At 39.7% G+C, this 16,290-nt stretch overlaps 1 protein-coding gene across 5 annotated transcripts in view; it reads right to left on the bottom strand.

Annotated features, from left to right (window-relative positions):
* The window catches only part of tpd52 (tumor protein D52), a 94,768-nt gene that overhangs the window by 65,330 nt on the left and 13,148 nt on the right, over positions 1-16,290 (bottom strand). For 2 of the 5 annotated variants that reach the window (XM_042346904.1, XM_042346905.1), the window contains exons 2-5: positions 11,070-11,105; positions 6,424-6,539; positions 4,436-4,584; positions 3,207-3,308 (exon numbers count right to left, since the gene is read on the bottom strand). In XM_042346904.1, coding sequence (XP_042202838.1) covers positions 3,207-3,308; positions 4,436-4,584; positions 6,424-6,539; positions 11,070-11,105 — 403 coding nt within the window. Of the gene's footprint in view, positions 1-3,206; positions 3,309-4,435; positions 4,585-6,423; positions 6,540-9,044; positions 9,374-11,069; positions 11,106-16,290 lie in introns of those variants that run through there. The other 3 variants (XM_042346902.1, XM_042346903.1, XM_042346907.1) reach the window with 2 other exon arrangements.

The following is a 16,290-nucleotide window of genomic DNA, read 5'->3' as shown; positions in this document are numbered from 1 at the left end:
TATAGCGCCTTATCACGTCTTCGAGACATCTCAAAGCGCTTCACAGAATATATTGTAAAGTGAATTGACTGTATATTTTGTGGGCGAAACATGGCAGCCAATTGCACACTGCAGTGTGCCACAGACAGTTGTGGATTGAAGCAATCAATTTATTATTTTTTTTGAAGGAATTATTACCTACAGAAAAGTGAACCACCAATCGACCAACAAGCAGGTTCCTACTTACTTCTAGGTAAACAGAGGCATGTGGAGTAAGGAAACTTGCTCAATGTTTCGCCCTGCCCGGGAATTGAACCCAGGTCTCTCACTTGCGGGACGGGTGCACTAACCACTGAGCTACAGGACTCCACTTGTATAGGACAAGTCACTTTGCCAAAGCTTTGTCTTGTAAGCTATTTTCCTCCCCAATTCCTGTGGCATCCAGTATCCCAGTTGTTACAGTCAGCACTTGGAACAACCCTGAAGCCTACTGACCCTACAAGTTATGCAGCAGCTTCATAATACGATTCCTAAGGCTGGGAAGCTCTGGATCAGCTTATTCTAAAGTGCCATCTTACCATCTAGCAAACAAACTGCAATGAAGCACACATAGACCAACCCCATTAATCCACATAACTAAAAAGTCCTGTAGCTCGGTGGTTAGAGCACTCGCTTTGCAAGTGAGAGACCTGAGTTCAATTCCAGGCAGAGGGCGAAACCTTGGGCAAGTTTCCTTACTCCACACGCCTAATAATAATCCCTCCAAAACAAAAAACAATAATAAATTGGTCATTTTCAATCTACGACTGTTTGTGGGACATTGCTGTGCGCAATTGGCTGCCGCGTTCGCCCACAAATATACAGTCAATTCACTTTACAGTGTGTTCTGTGAAGCGCTTTGGGACGTCCTCCCGACGTGAAAAGCGCTATATCAAATGCAAGGATTATTATTATAAAACCGACCACTGAAATGACAGACTTCTATGAGGTTACAAACATCAATTAAATCTATATTTTGTATCAGCCAACAATCACTTCAAAACAAATGATAGGTAGGTGGTGGAAAACAAATAGAAAGATAACATTATATTAAAAGAAAGGTAAGGGGTACTTTTCTATTCAGAGATTTCTAAACAACAAACATTACAAAAAATGCTGACCAAAGGCTTTGATTGTTATACTTGTCTTAATGTCTACATTGAAATAATCTATCATACACTACCAAACACAAATAACTTCTGAGTTTAGTCATCTTATTCAATACATGAAGCCAGGAAACAGGAAGAAAATTTATATACAATTATTCAGGATCACACTCCAATCATGGATTATACTCATGTGATCAAGCATTTCATGTTGGAGTTTAAAATTTTCATTAAGAGTGATTTGAATCACATCTTTCACACGTTATGTAACCATCACTGCAAACACAATTGCTACTGTAATCTGCCCAGAGGCTGATTTCTTTACAGATGAAATTTAATTTTACCTCAAACTTGAGTGAAATAATTACCCTAAGCTACAAGACTCTTAACAGAATTGACGCATAAATGGAGCACTTATCGTAGGCCCACATTCTGCTCACATTAAGTCTATGGCCTGTTATGCACATTGACATCGGAGCACAAGTATAATGTTATAAGCAGCTGAACATAATGTATGCCAAAACAAAAAGTTTCCATGCTTCCAGCCTATCAAGCAAAGCAACTATTCAAGCTAATAAGGCAGAGGCTCAGACTGATTCACAAAATCCCAATGAAGAATAAAGCAATAACTAGGGAAGAAACCATTAAACCAAAAAAATTAAACTCACCAGGGTAGGATCAAAACAAAATGGTACAAAACAAAAGAAATGGAACTTGTGAAATAGCACATGGAAGGGAAACAATAAAAAAGGCTTAGATAAAGAATAAGGATAAACAGGGAGTGAACTCTATTACAGCAACAGAAATATGTGGGACCAAGTGACAGAAAATGGACAAGATAATGAAGAATTATGCAATTTTTAAACATCTTGCAATTGAGACACAGGTAACTATCTAAGATGGCACAAAACATTGATTTTTTGCTTCTATGGCAGGTAAATACAAAGAAAGTATTACAGTTAAAATCAGAAACATGATGATGGGGGAAGAGGGAGAAAAAGGTGGAACAAAATCTTTAATCCTTTGCATATTACATAATGTCTTTCACATTATAGAAAATCTCAGTTTTACAGAGAATACTGTGAGGTGTAATGACTTTTGCAGGCAAACATGGCAGTCAATTTGCAAGCAGCAAGTCCCACAAAGAGCCATAAATTGAATGACCAATTTTATCTAGGATTGTGGTCAGGACTCTTGAAAAATTCCCTTCCTTTTTTTTGTTTGAATAGTGCCAACATCCACCTGAACAGGCAGATGGGACCTCGGGTTAATGCATCAAAGGAAAGCATCTCAAACAATGCATTTCAATAGTGTCTAGTTATACACATATGCAGTACAATGTAAGCAATGTGTACATTCCTGGGGTGGGGGTGGGGAGTTAAGGAAGAGAAGAAGAAAACAGGTATTCACATTGAAAATCAAAATTTCCACAATTAACTTGATCTGTACTATTTGCTGCTGGATTCTCATAGTCAGAACCAAAATTTGCACAAATAGAAGGTTTGTGCTATCTGTTGATACTGGCTGCAAAGTCAAGCGGACAAACAAAAGATCCAGATTTTACAAATTATTAAAGAACACATTTTCTTTGAGAATTTAGAATAAGTATTAGCAATTGCAATTTTAATTTTACACTAATCAGTGTTCAAACTACAGTAATAGTCCTATAATCCATTGATCCAACATTATGGATCAGATAGTATGAACTGTAAATACAGAATAAAAATCAAATGCTTTCAAAAGTAAGTTTTTTGTTGAGTCTCATTTCTGTACAATGTCAGAAGCTGAAAGAATGATGATTCAGTTTTGATAGCCTAAAATTTCAGTCCTATTCAACATTCAAATACAATACCATATTGTTTTAAAATTTAAGATTCGTCAATTGTGAAAATTGATTCAGGATCAATGTTGTTTCTGCCCCTCTTTTTTTTTAAAATTTAAAACCAAATCTTTTCACCATTCAGCACAACCTTAAACATTGAGACAAAATAGTCTTATAGGTTACAACTCCTGACTTTAAAAGTTGTAAATGCAAATGTTCTAGTCTTCTGCAGCGAAAAATATATTTTTGTAAAGACATACCTGACATCTTCCAGTTTCCTGGAAATGGCAAAACCAAAATTAGAAAAAGCAGATGATGCTTTCTGTCCAGCCTGAGTCAGAGTTTCTGAGGTCTTCTTGAACCTGTAAATTTCAAATTAAATTTTATAAACTTGTCTGGATCAGACTAGAGTGCAGCCTTCATTAGGTAAGAGTCAGATCCACTCATATGTTCAAAGAGGCTAATACACAATTAAAATTACGAACATATTTGCATGCACGTGAGAAACTGCCAAAGCCACAAAGAAGTGTTTTGAGATGGTTTAAAATTATATGCAATGTCAGAACAACAATTTTTTGAATTAAATTGTGCAAGTTAAATTATACAATTTATTGTAAATAAATACTATTTTCAGAGTCCTAAAAGTTTTCCCCACGCACAAACACAGGATGTTCGCATGGTCTTGAAATCTTTATTTTTAAGAAATTCTTACCACCCAGCCTAGCAATTTTAGAAAAGCAAGCTTGATTTAGACAAGTTTCCCAGCAAGATAGGATGACGTATCGTGTGCACTTCCTTTCATTCTCCTGTAAATGCATATGCTGTGCTACAGGGCAAGCCAATTATTACACAGCTTTTAAGATCCCAAAACAATTTGAAACTGCATACAGGTTTGTGGGGGGAAAAGCATACATACATCTGGTCAGCTGTAACTGCTCTTTGTAATGCGGTCTTTGGAGGTTGTAGTGCGTAGGAATTTGGTGATCTACGCTGGAAACATACCATGCTTCCAGCAACAGTAGATCCGCAGGACACCTCTATTCAGCAAACTCGCTTTAGCATGAATCTAGTCTGAATAACTGGGCCATACTTTACCACAAGAAACCCTTATTTTTTCTGCAACACATAACCTTAGAATAAACAGGGAACTGCTCTCAAAGACCATCAAACACCAACATCTGAAATATCAAAATAGTGCGAGCCCAATTATGAAAGAGTTGATGGGGAGAAACGAGAAAACAAATGAAAGTTAAAACAGCCTTTCATAATCCGACCATACTGTATTGAGGTACACACAAATGTTAACCCTAAACACACTGAAAAATGTTGGGATGTCGCATATTAAGCATTTGCCGGTTTGCTAATGTAAGAATCTGCTGTATATTTATAGGATGTGCTCTTTAACAGCCAAAAAAATTTACCCATCCCTTTCTAACTACAAGTCTGCTTTCTTACGATCTGTGTAATACTTATAGTTACTCATACTTACGCTGTGGAAGATTGTACATCTAACCAACTTCGTGACAAATTCTGTCTAAATTCATTTAATGGAGTCATTCCCAGCTTCTTCTTTAGCTCAGCAACATGTTTCTCCTTTGCAGCAAGCACTTGAGAAAGGGTCTGTATCTCCTCCTCCACCTAAGAGGTCAAAAAATTAGGTTTCAGTTAGCAAGAGTTCAAATTTTCTACCATTATCAATACTTTCTCCTTTGTACAAATCTACACTAATATGGAGGTTAACACTGAAGACTGATTTGACGGAGTAGGAGCAGTCATTTTCCCATTCTCAAGCTAACAATGCCATACACTTTGTCAAAAGAACAAGCACTGTACAATTGCTATCAGGCACAAAGCTTGTATTGCAGACTTATGTAGCAATTCAAAGAGCAAATTATTTCACTATAAAGGATTATGAACAGTTACATTTATCTTTTACTGAAATTTATTTTCTGGTAATTCTTACTTGATACCATAAAATTTTACAACCCATGGTACAATATGTGGTTTTGCAAGGTATTTGCTGTGTCAATTACAGGTTCAAAGTATACTACCTATTATCGATATCCTTATTTAATAAGGAATAATCCTTGCATTTTATGCAGCATCTTTCTGTGACGTTGAGATGTCTTAAAGTGCTTCAGAATCTATCATCTTCTATATTAATAAAACGACAATACGACAATGTCTGTCTGCACTTCAAGAAGGACCTCAATGCCCGATTATGCAGACATGATTTATACTTCATCAGAAAGGTCTTGAATCTGGGAGTGTCATAGGCATATTTGTTTTCGGGCATCTCCTATCATCTGAGTTATTTTCAGTTTTGCATTTTTCACTGCAGTTACACCTGGTGGCTGCCAAGTCAAAGTAGTGCTGTGGCATCATGCATCACAGAACACCTGCGTATGCACATACACACTGCAGTTCCACCTGGTGGCCATGCTGGCTGACCGTGGCGGCTAATATATTATAAAGTGAATGGACTGTGTATCTTGTGGGCGAAACGTGGCAGCCAATTGTGCACAGCAGTGTTCCACAAATAGTTGTGGAATGAGTGACCAAATTATTATTTTGTTTTGGAGGGTTTATTGCCCCTGGAAAGTGATCCACCAATCGACTAACAACTGGGTTCCTACTTACTGCTAGGTAAACAGAGACGTGTGGAGTAAGCAAATTTCTTTAACAATAATAATCCTTGCATTTGATATAACGCTTTTAATGTCTTTGACGTCTCAAAGTGCTTCACAGAACAGACTGTAAAGTGAATTGACCATATATTTGTGGGCGAAACGCGGCAGCCAATTGCGCACAACAGGGTCCCACAAACAGTCGTGGATTGAAAATTACCAATTTATTATTGTTTTGTTTTGAAGGGATTATCATTAGCCGTGTGGAGTAAGGAAACTTGCCCAAGGTTTCGCTCTGCCTGGAATTGAACCCAGGTATCTCGCTTGCAAGGCGAGTGCTCTAACCACTGAACTACAGGACTTTAAGTGTGAATACAAGGAATAAATGCCTATTTTTTTCCTAGTTCCCATTCCACATATCACCAATTGTTAACTTGCTCCCAGGCTTCCAACAAGCAACCTGGGGATTCTGCTCTATAGTCATTCTCTCAGTGGGGAGGAGATAAGCAGCCACATAGCAACTCCCCCAAACAAACTAGAATGCAGTGTGGGTAGAGAGCAACAGAAAGAAATCTAATCCTGGGTTATACCACTACTTTTACAAAATACATTAGTGCTCCAATTCTTTGCCTTACCAGTTCATTTCACCTAAGCACATAATAGTAAAGGTTCCCAACATGACAGTATTTCAAGGGTCAATGGCACCATCTTACATGAACTACAAAGAAAGATCAGCACGTGCAAAGTTGAGAAACATGGATTGCTATATACTTGAGTCACGTCACTTATCCTCAGCTTGTATACCAAAATCCCACAATGACTGATGTCAATTTTTATTGCTGATCATTACCTTGGCAAGCTCATTTGTCAGCTCTTCTCGTTCTTCATCCGTTATTCCACTTTGTAAGGTAGCAGTAGCAGCTGCATCCTCTCCCACCTCAGGTATTGGCTCACCTCCAAGTAGGCCTTTCATAATGGAGAGACACATCAGAACAGCCATGTTCAAGATGAATACACAAAGGGGAGGGATGAGAAGAAATGAGAAACACTAAATAAACTTTCAAGATACACAAATAAATTTAATTTAATTGTGTATACCATGGACATGCTGTGAAGATTCCACATTTACTCCATATGCAACTCTAATGGTATAAATCTCCACAAAAATTCATAGTTTACCAACGTTCCCAACAAGCACTGTCAGCAAGACAGAGGCTCTCCTGATTTAGCTCCCGTCAGAGCCTCCTAACCCCAGGCGCTGACAGCATCACCATCCATGGTTACACACTCCACCTCACTGAGCCAGTCCGGTACCTGGGGGTCTTGTTTGACCCTCAACTATCCTTTCTAACCCATTTCCGTGCCATGACCCGCTCTGCCTTCCCCCACCTCCGCAACATCACCCGGCTCTGTCCCTGTCTCACACCACAGGCCAGCAAAACCCTCACACGCTTTCATTACATCAAGGCTCGACTATGCAGATGCATTGGTTGTCAGCCTCCCCAACTCCTCCCTCCACAGGCTGCTGATTATCCAGAACTCTGCTTTCCTCTGACGTCATGGTGGCGTAGCATGTTTCTGAACCTGTGCATTGTGCCATGAAGTTGTAGGACACGGATTTGCCCCATTACTCCCTAAATACAGAGTGCCTGATTTTGGCAGGGTTATTGAGGGACGATTCCCTGCAGGCAAGAGGGAAAGCAATCGGGAGACCTGTTGCCTACTCTATGCAAACTCACTGCTTGTCGGCCTCCCCAATTCCTCCCTCCACAGGCTGAGAATCATCCAGAACTCTGCAGTCCGTGTCCTCTCCCGCACTAGGCTCCACGACCCTATCACCTCCATCCTTGCCCAACTCCACTGGCTTCCCATCACACAGAGGATACAGTTCAAGATCCTGGTCCTCACCTTCAAAGCGCTCCACGGTCTTGCTCCCACCTACCTCTGCGACCTCCTAACCCCCTACTATCCTGCTTGCTCCCTCTGCTCAGCTCCGGCCTGCTTCACGTCCCCCGCCTCGCTCGCCCCTCTACTGGCGGGCGGGCCTTCCGCTATCTGCTCCCACCCTCTGGAACTCCATCCCGCAGTCCCTCTGCCTCGCCCCTGCCCTTGCCACCTTCAAGACCCATCTGAAGACTCTCCTCTTCGACTGTGCTTTCAATCTCCCTGCTTCCCCCATGCCTTCCACCCTCTCCGACCCCCCCGTTCGGGTACGTAACTCAGTCTGTCCAGCGCCTTGGAACGTCCTCCCAACATGAAAGGTGCTTTACAAATATAATTTTGCTGTTGTCATTCCCAAGGCATTGCCCTTTCCCTTACCACCTAATCCAAATGTGTCAGATGCGCTTTACATCAAGAGCAACTCTTGTAAGCTTGCTTTGTGTGCAGATACCAAGTCTGAGGGAATTAAAACTGCAGACATGTATCAAAACGTTTAAATCTGAAGAGACGGTCTTAATTTGAATAACGCCTTGAAAATACTGGTACGATAGTAAACGACATTTTGGGTGGTATAAAGACTCCGCTCCCCGAACTTGTACAAGACTTCCTCCAAGTATTTTCAAGGCATTATTAAATGAATAATAATTATTTGGGGAGGACAAACTTGCAGGGCTATGGAGAGAGCGGGGGACTGGGACTGATTTCGATAGCTCTTTTCAAAGAGCCGGCACAGACACGATGGGCCAAATGGCCTCCCTCTGTGCTGTACGATTTTATGATTTAGCCAATCTTAAGCTGCAGGAAACAAGCTAAACAAAATTCAACTCCTCTGAAGTTAAGACTGTGCAGCTCATCCGGGTATCTGAAAGAAGCTGATTTAGGCTTGCGCAGGCAATTCTGGCTAAGAAAGATCCACATGATGAAGGCAAAGGAGAAAAAGCAGGAACACCTTGGTGTAACTCCCTCTTTATAAAAAACTTCAAAAAAGTCCAAAAAATTAACTTGCATGTCCTTCAGTATTTGTCAAAATTGGCATATCCAGATCAGTTTACTATCAATGAGTACAAGGAAGTATATAATACTTATATACAATACTAATTTCTTCAATGAGAAATCACAAAAGAAATCATTTAACACACCACAAAGCACACTACAAAATTACATTTACTGTATTTTGAATTTAACAATAGTTGCAGCAAAAATAAGTAGTACGTTAGCTTAGTTTGTCTACAATGCCTAAATCAAACAGTTTAAACTTTAAAGTGTATAAATAAATGTTACATTTAGAATACATCACTCCAAATGTTAAGGTTTGGTGACCTAAAATTAATTTTAAAGGCAAGACCAAAGTACTAAATAATTATAGTTTAATAACTAAGCTGCTCATACTTGTGCATCACGTGAAGTAATTTGATCAAAGTACAACATGAGCCCCATTTGAAACTAGTCTTACAACTTGAACAAGTTTGAATAGCAGCCGACTTTTCTATACAACAAAAAAAAAATTGCAACCGGAGTCAAAATAATTACCTTTCTTCACACTAGGAGATCCTGGTGAAAATACATTAGTGCTGGGAGACAAGTACAAATAATCTTGATTCACACCCAAACTAAAGTCAAAGGGCGATTTGTATTCTTCCTGTGTGTCCACGTCACCTGTATCCATTCTAACCAGCTTTAAACAGCATTTGTCTTAAAAGGCTAATTAAGTCAACTTGTGCTGAAATTACAGATAAAACAAAACTTAAGACTGGTTGTTTACAATACAGATGAATCTCCCATTCTCCCAAAAAACTTAAATATAAATGTCAAAATCTCAAAGATTGCACATACTGGTCTTTTGTTAATTCAGCCTGAGCAAACAGAGTTTAATGAGTTACCTTTTATTGTATTCCTACGCATGCCCCAAGCTAACTTCCACACAACCAAACCACTCAGTTGAACAATCATAGTCCTCTGGAAAGCTTTTTTCAGCCAACTCATGAGTACCACTCATTTTCAGTTCCTGGTTGACTTAATGCACATCCTCCAGAGTCGTTTATAAATGCATTACTTGTTGTGATATTAGGGCATGCATACCAGGAACAGTTGGATAACTAATCCGAAAACAACAGGTTTTGGCCTCCCACTTCCTAACTGAATTCCTGACACTATCTAGGCTCAACAAAAGGTTGAACATTTTTAAAAAAAACACCAGGGTACTTGGTTTGATTGCACCAAAATATCTGCTAGATTTGTTGGAGTTAAACCAAATATGTTTTGCAGTAGATATAAATGGAGCCCATAACTTACGAATCTGAAATTTCAGCAAGAAACAGCTTTGGCCCAACATGGCATTAGTTTAATTGTTTCTATATAAAACATTTTACAATAATGTCAACTGATGGGGACTTCAATCACTGTACAAAATATCCTATGGACCTTACAATAAAAGAGACTGAAAACTTCCTTAACAGGAAAACTTGGTTTTGAATTCCAATTTAGAAAGAAGTTTTTATATGTTCTCACTTTATAGGCACCTTAAATGTCAAAAGATTTTCAAAACGCTTTGCAGAAAATGCTGCCAAACCCAACAATACAAACACTTATATAGTGCATTTCATGTTGGGAGGACGTCTGAAAATGCTTGACAGCTGGCTGGACATCTGAACAGTGGGGATGAAAAGCAGTCAGAGGCAAGTCTTAGGGTAGCTTTAAAAGCGGGGAAGGAGGAATGGCACAAGTCAGAGGGCATTGCACTGGAGTACAAGTCCAAAAGTGGGGTTTGATCCGAGAGGTGACAATGCTACTTACTGAACCAATCTGATGCCAAGCTGCTATCTGATACCATAAATTCTGTGACTGACCTTCAGAAGAAAAGGAAGTTTCAGCCTTTAATATACAAACGGGCAGAAATTTCTACTCTGGATCAAATACTTTGAAGTATTTTGCATACTGTCGCACCCAAATGTTGAAACCAGAGCAATGGGTTTTCCTGTATCTGTCAGGCACCTGGCTGACCAAAAAAAAGGGAGTGAAAAAAAACTGGAGGAAGTAGTAAGAACTACATTTTTTCTTTAAACAAATGGAAATGGATTTGGCGCAGATCGATTTTAATACACAAAGAAAGGCTTTATGACTTCAAATATGCATGCAATTTTCCTCGTACCATGAAATGACTCAAAGGTAAAGCGCTCACTTTAATTCACAGCATAAACCTACTGACAATGCCCTCTCATGCCTCCACAGTGTAGTTTTATGATAAAATAATTTGATACGGCATCTTAAGTTGTCAAAACAAAGTATTTCACAGGATTTTATTGTAAAGCAAAGCAACTATTTGTAGGCAAGGTTGCCCTCTCAAGGTGCCCCAGTTCAAGGCCCGCTGTCTAAGAAACATGCTCTTGGACACCAACCAAAATATTGTGGAGAAGTTGAAAATGAATAAATAAGCAAATTGTTAGCATGAACACTTCAATTGTTTATTCTATTGGTCTTTCAATAAAACTTTAAACTCTATGAAAATTATAACAAAGTCTGTCATTTTGGATTGGCAAACTAATATTTAATTCGTACCTGCTTTCAGTTTTTTAATGTCACCTGCAGTTTGTCCTATGGAAATAAACAGGAAATGGGAAATAAATCTAGGTCGCTTCAATACTAAAAAAACTCATGTTTAGTAACTGTAGTCAACTCTAGATTAATATTGACTTAGTTAAAGACGTTTTAAAGATAAGTTGAAATTAAACCTTCAGCACAAGTTCAAAAACTGAAGCTGATAGTTATGGGTATTCATGGACACAAATTGAGCTGTTCCCAATTGCATGCATCTGCATTCACATCATTGAGAAGTGTTCTATATTCTTAAACAGGTTTCACATACACAGTTACTCAAATATTAAAATAAACTGAAAGATACAAGTACAGCTGAAAGTCTCAACACATGGTCTATAACTAAGTAGGAATGCTGAGACTTTAGTCCGAGAATGGCATTTTAAAAACAAATACATTGTACTTTTATACTCAAGATTTTAAAAAAGCAAAGTAAATTAACCGATTCATCAACAAGTGTTTTTTCACGTTGATTATCACATGAATATTTCCAATTCAGATGATCACCTGATCGTTTCTTTTTGTAATTCTACAAAGTTCCCTAGAAAATAATTAAATGCATCTGTTCAAGGACTGCACTTCTTACCAACTGACTAAATTAAACTTAAATTTGATAATCACTGTGACAGTGTAGTGTTTGTCATTTAACAATCTAAATCAGATGACTACCTAGTGAGTTCTCTTCATAATACAAAGGCAAATAAAATGGAAGTTAATATGCAAATATGAAAACAAAAATCTTAAAATCAAATATTTACAAAGTGTCTACAAAAAAGGAACCACTACCCATTAAACATCTACCAACATATGCTACTGTCTTTTGGATGTTAAGATACAATTACCAGTGTCGTAGAAAATGTTAAGATCAAAGCAATTGCACAGATCCTAATTTTAAAATTATTCATGAAAGGGCAAGACATCTAAACATCAACATTAGTCATCGGTTGCAGCCAATAACAATAATCCTTGCATTTGATATAGCACCTTATCACGTCTTCTAGACATCTCAAAGTGCTTCACAGAAATATATGGTAAAGTGAATGGACTATATTTGTGGGTAACCCAGCAGCCAATTGTGCATAGCAGTGTCCCACAAACAGTGATGGATTGAGTGACCAAATTATTATTTCATTTTTTTCTTGAGAGATTATTATCAGGCGTGTGGAGTAACGAAACTTGCCCAAGGTTTCACACTGTCGGGAATTGAACCCAGGTCTCTTGCTTGTGAGGCGAGTGCTCTAACCACTGAGCTACAGGACTCCACGCCAGTCAAGTAAGATTACGCAGCAGAATTTCAGAATTTCAATCTGAGGAAAGATTAATTGGAAAAAAACGTGAAAAATGTTGACCAGTGACAAAAACTGAATGTCTCAAGGGTAAGGTGAACCAGAATCACATTTTACCTAGCCATAAAGACACTGCTTGTAATTTACAGAACTCAAAAATGGTCTCAATTAAAAACAACTACAGAAATTGGGAAACATGAAGCAGGCAAAACTCTGCTTCAAAACAGATCAGTATTTCAAGTGAAGAAATTGCACAATAACTTTTATATTGTAAATTAGAAGACAACTAAATGTATTCTCAGTTCACCATTCATGGTACTGTTGCATGTCAATCATTTCCATTACGAATCACTTCCTGTAACAGAATTGCAGTTAATAATCTCACCATATGGACATTTCTTAGGCCTCTGTTCTAACTTGATAACTCAAATGCCAAAGGAGTAAAATAAAAAATAAAATTTTGAATTTATAGTTAAATATGCCATAAATTAACAAAATAAAACACCTTCTCCTGAAACTTAAGGACTGAAGTCTTATGCAAATGGTTGAAGGAATTCTCCTAGGATGGTGTTTCAGAGAGCAAAGGTAGCATGGCTGAAAGGTCACTCACTAACGATAGAGTGAATCTAGCGAGGGACATGAAGCAGGCGAGTGTTCACTGACAATGCATATCAGTCAAAGTATACTGCATAAGCCGATAGTGGCAGCAATTTACTTGTGTAAAACAAGTAAATCTATTTGTCAAGGATATTACATCTGATGTTAGTAATAATAAACCTTGCATTTGATATAGGGCCTTATATCTTCGAGATGTCTCAAAGCGCTTCACAGAATATACTGTAAAGTAGTGACTATTTTGTGGGCGAAACGCAGCAGCCAATTGCGCACAGCAATTGACCCATTAAAAAGATCATCAAAAAAAAGCTTTTCAGTATTCTCTTAGTTACAGTTAGTCTATTATAAAAGTATTTTACTTGCATAGATGAACAGTCCAAGGTACAAAAAAAATCAAAGTTGCAAGACCACTATTAGGATTCTACCCAAAACACTGCGCAGACCATAACTAAACAACTACTAAATTTAGGCTTGCAACTAACTACAGTATAATCACCTACACTAGTTAATATGTACAGTGCACACCATATAATTGCATCAAGCCAGGATTAGATAAAAGTCATGCAATTACCCCCAATTCATTAGTGGTTAGATCTAATAGGAAGAAATTAAGAAGAAACTTCACACAGACAATGGTAAGAACATACTGACAGCAGCGATGTCTGAAACAAATAGCATCAATGTATTTGAGAGAACTGCATGCGTTTATGAGGGAGAATGGAAAAGCCGAGAGGGATAGGAATGAGGCTTGTATGGAGCATAAACACTGGCACGGACTAATTGGGTTGAATGGCCAGTTTCCGTGCCATATTATACTATGTAGCATTTACAAATCACTGGTCTTTCTCAACACAGAACAGGAGTAGGTCTATTTAAACTGGACATTGAAAATCCCATGGCATCATTCAAAAGGGAAGGGAGTTTCCCCTGGCGTGCTGGCCAACAATAAATTTGGTCTTTCACTTCATGATTGGTAATAATATAAATAATCCTTGCATTTGATAGCGGTTTTTCACATCTTCTAGACGTCTCAAAGAGCTTCACAGAATATACTGTAAAGTGAATCGACTGTATATTTATGGGTGAAAGGTGACAGCCAATTGTGCACAGTAGTGTCCCACAAACAGTTATGGAGTGAAGTGACCAATTTATTATTGTTTTTTTCTCTTCAGATTATCATCAAGGGGTGGAGTAAGAAAACTTGCCCAAGGTTTCGCCCTGCTGGGAATCAAACCCTGGTCTCTCCTTTGCGAGGCGATTGCTCTAACCACTGAGCTATAGGACTCCACAAAAGACATTGTTGTGTGCAAATGAGCTGCCATGTTTGCCAACAAAATACAATTACTACACTTCAAAGTAAACCCCGTGAAGCACTCAAGATATTTCAGATGTGAAAGGAATTATCAAATGCAGGGTCTATTATAGGGAATTTGGTCCATCCTCAAGTCCGCTGCATCTTTTGAATTTTGTTTTCCTGCCTTTCCTCCATATCCCTTTACTTCCTTGCTCTCTTGAACACCTCAAATCAACCACCTTTTGCTCTGAGACAGTCTATTACACATTTACACATTCACACTCCCCACCCTCCCAAACTCTGCTGTGTCAGCTTAGATCATTTTAAAGTTGTACCCCTTGCCCTGGGGTTCCCCATCTAGTCAAGAGAAGTTCCCAATTCACTGGTCACTATTTTGTTTTAATAAAAAAGGCAAAGAATTTCTCCCCTCCACAAAAATTTAGAAATGTATTTTGGTTTGAAACAGTCAATAGCAGGCTTAAGATACAAGGAACATCTTTATTGCAAGTTTCATTTAATGTGAAATTTCCTCTTGCATCACAGGAGCAATATATGAAACTAGATATGAACAGAAATAGTATTATTTTATTCCACTTTTTTTTAAACAAAAGTCTTCACTTGTGGATGAGGAAGCTTAAACTGGTTGATACAATCACACAGAACGGCTGATGATCTTGATGACTTCTACCAGTTATACCATTGCTCACCTTTGTTATACCATCACTCCTATCCTTAAAAAACCCTCCCTGGACCCTTCTCTACTCCCTAACTACCGCCCCATCTCCAACCTCCCTTTCCTCTCCAAGGTCCTGGAACGAGTTGTTACTTCTCAGCTTCGCTCCTTCCTCTCCCGCCACTCCCTTCTCGAACCCCTCCAATCGGGTTTCCGTGCCGCCCACAGCACAGAAACAGCCCTGGTCAAAGTGACAAATGACATTCTGTCCATCTGCGACCAGGACTCCCTCTGCCTCCTCGTACTCCTTGACCTTTCTGCTGCTTTTGACACTGTTGACCGACCATTCTATCCTCATCCACCGCCTCTTCTCCCACCTTAACCTCCACGGCTGTCCTTGACTGGTTCAGATTGCACCTCTCACACCGTCTGCATTTCATCGCCACAAACAGCTTCTCTTCTAGCCACAGGACCTTCTCATGCAGCGTTCCTCAGGGCTCTGTCCTTGGTCCCCTCCTCCTCAATATCTATACGCTCCCTCTTGGTGACATCATCCAGACATGGGGTCAACTTCCACATGTATGCAGATGACGCCCAACTCTACCTCTCTGCCTCCACCCTTGACTCCAGGACTACTGCTGTCCTGACTGAATGTCTGTTAGACGTCGTCCTGGATGAGAGATAACTTTGTTCAGTTGAACGTCAACAAGACCGAGGCTCTCCTGATTGGCTTCCATGAGCGCCTCTTCACTTTAGGCGCTGACAGCATCACCATCCATGGTTGCACACTCCACCTTCTAAGCCAGTCCAGAAACTTGGGGTCTTGTTTGACCGTCAACTATCCTTTCCACCTCATATCTGCACCATGACCCGGTCTGCCTTCCCCCACCTCCGCAACGTCATCCGGCTCCGCCACTGTCTCACACCATAGGCCACCAAAACCCTCATACATCTTTTCATTACATTGAGACTCAACTATGCAAACTCCTTGCTTGTCGGCCTCCCCAACTCCTCCCTCCACAGGTTGTGAATCATCCAGGACTCTTCAGCGGGCTTCAGCCTGCTTCACGTCCCCTGCCTCGCTTACCCCACTATTGGTGGAAGGGCCTTCCGCCACTCTGCCCCACCATCTGGAACTCCATCCCGCAGTCCCTCTGCCTCGCCCACTCCCTTGACACCTTCAAGACCCATCTCAAGACCCTCCTCTTCGACCATGCTTTCGATCTCCCCGCTTCCCCCCTCCACCCTCCCCGACCCCCAGCTTGAGTCCGTAACTCGGTCTGTCCAGCGCCTTGGGACATCCTCCCGATGTGAAAG

This window comes from Callorhinchus milii, unplaced genomic scaffold (genome assembly GCF_018977255.1).
Source record: "Callorhinchus milii isolate IMCB2004 unplaced genomic scaffold, IMCB_Cmil_1.0 Scaffold2, whole genome shotgun sequence".
Taxonomy (NCBI): Eukaryota; Metazoa; Chordata; class Chondrichthyes; order Chimaeriformes; family Callorhinchidae; genus Callorhinchus; species Callorhinchus milii.
This window is presented reverse-complemented; position numbering and strand designations above follow the sequence as displayed.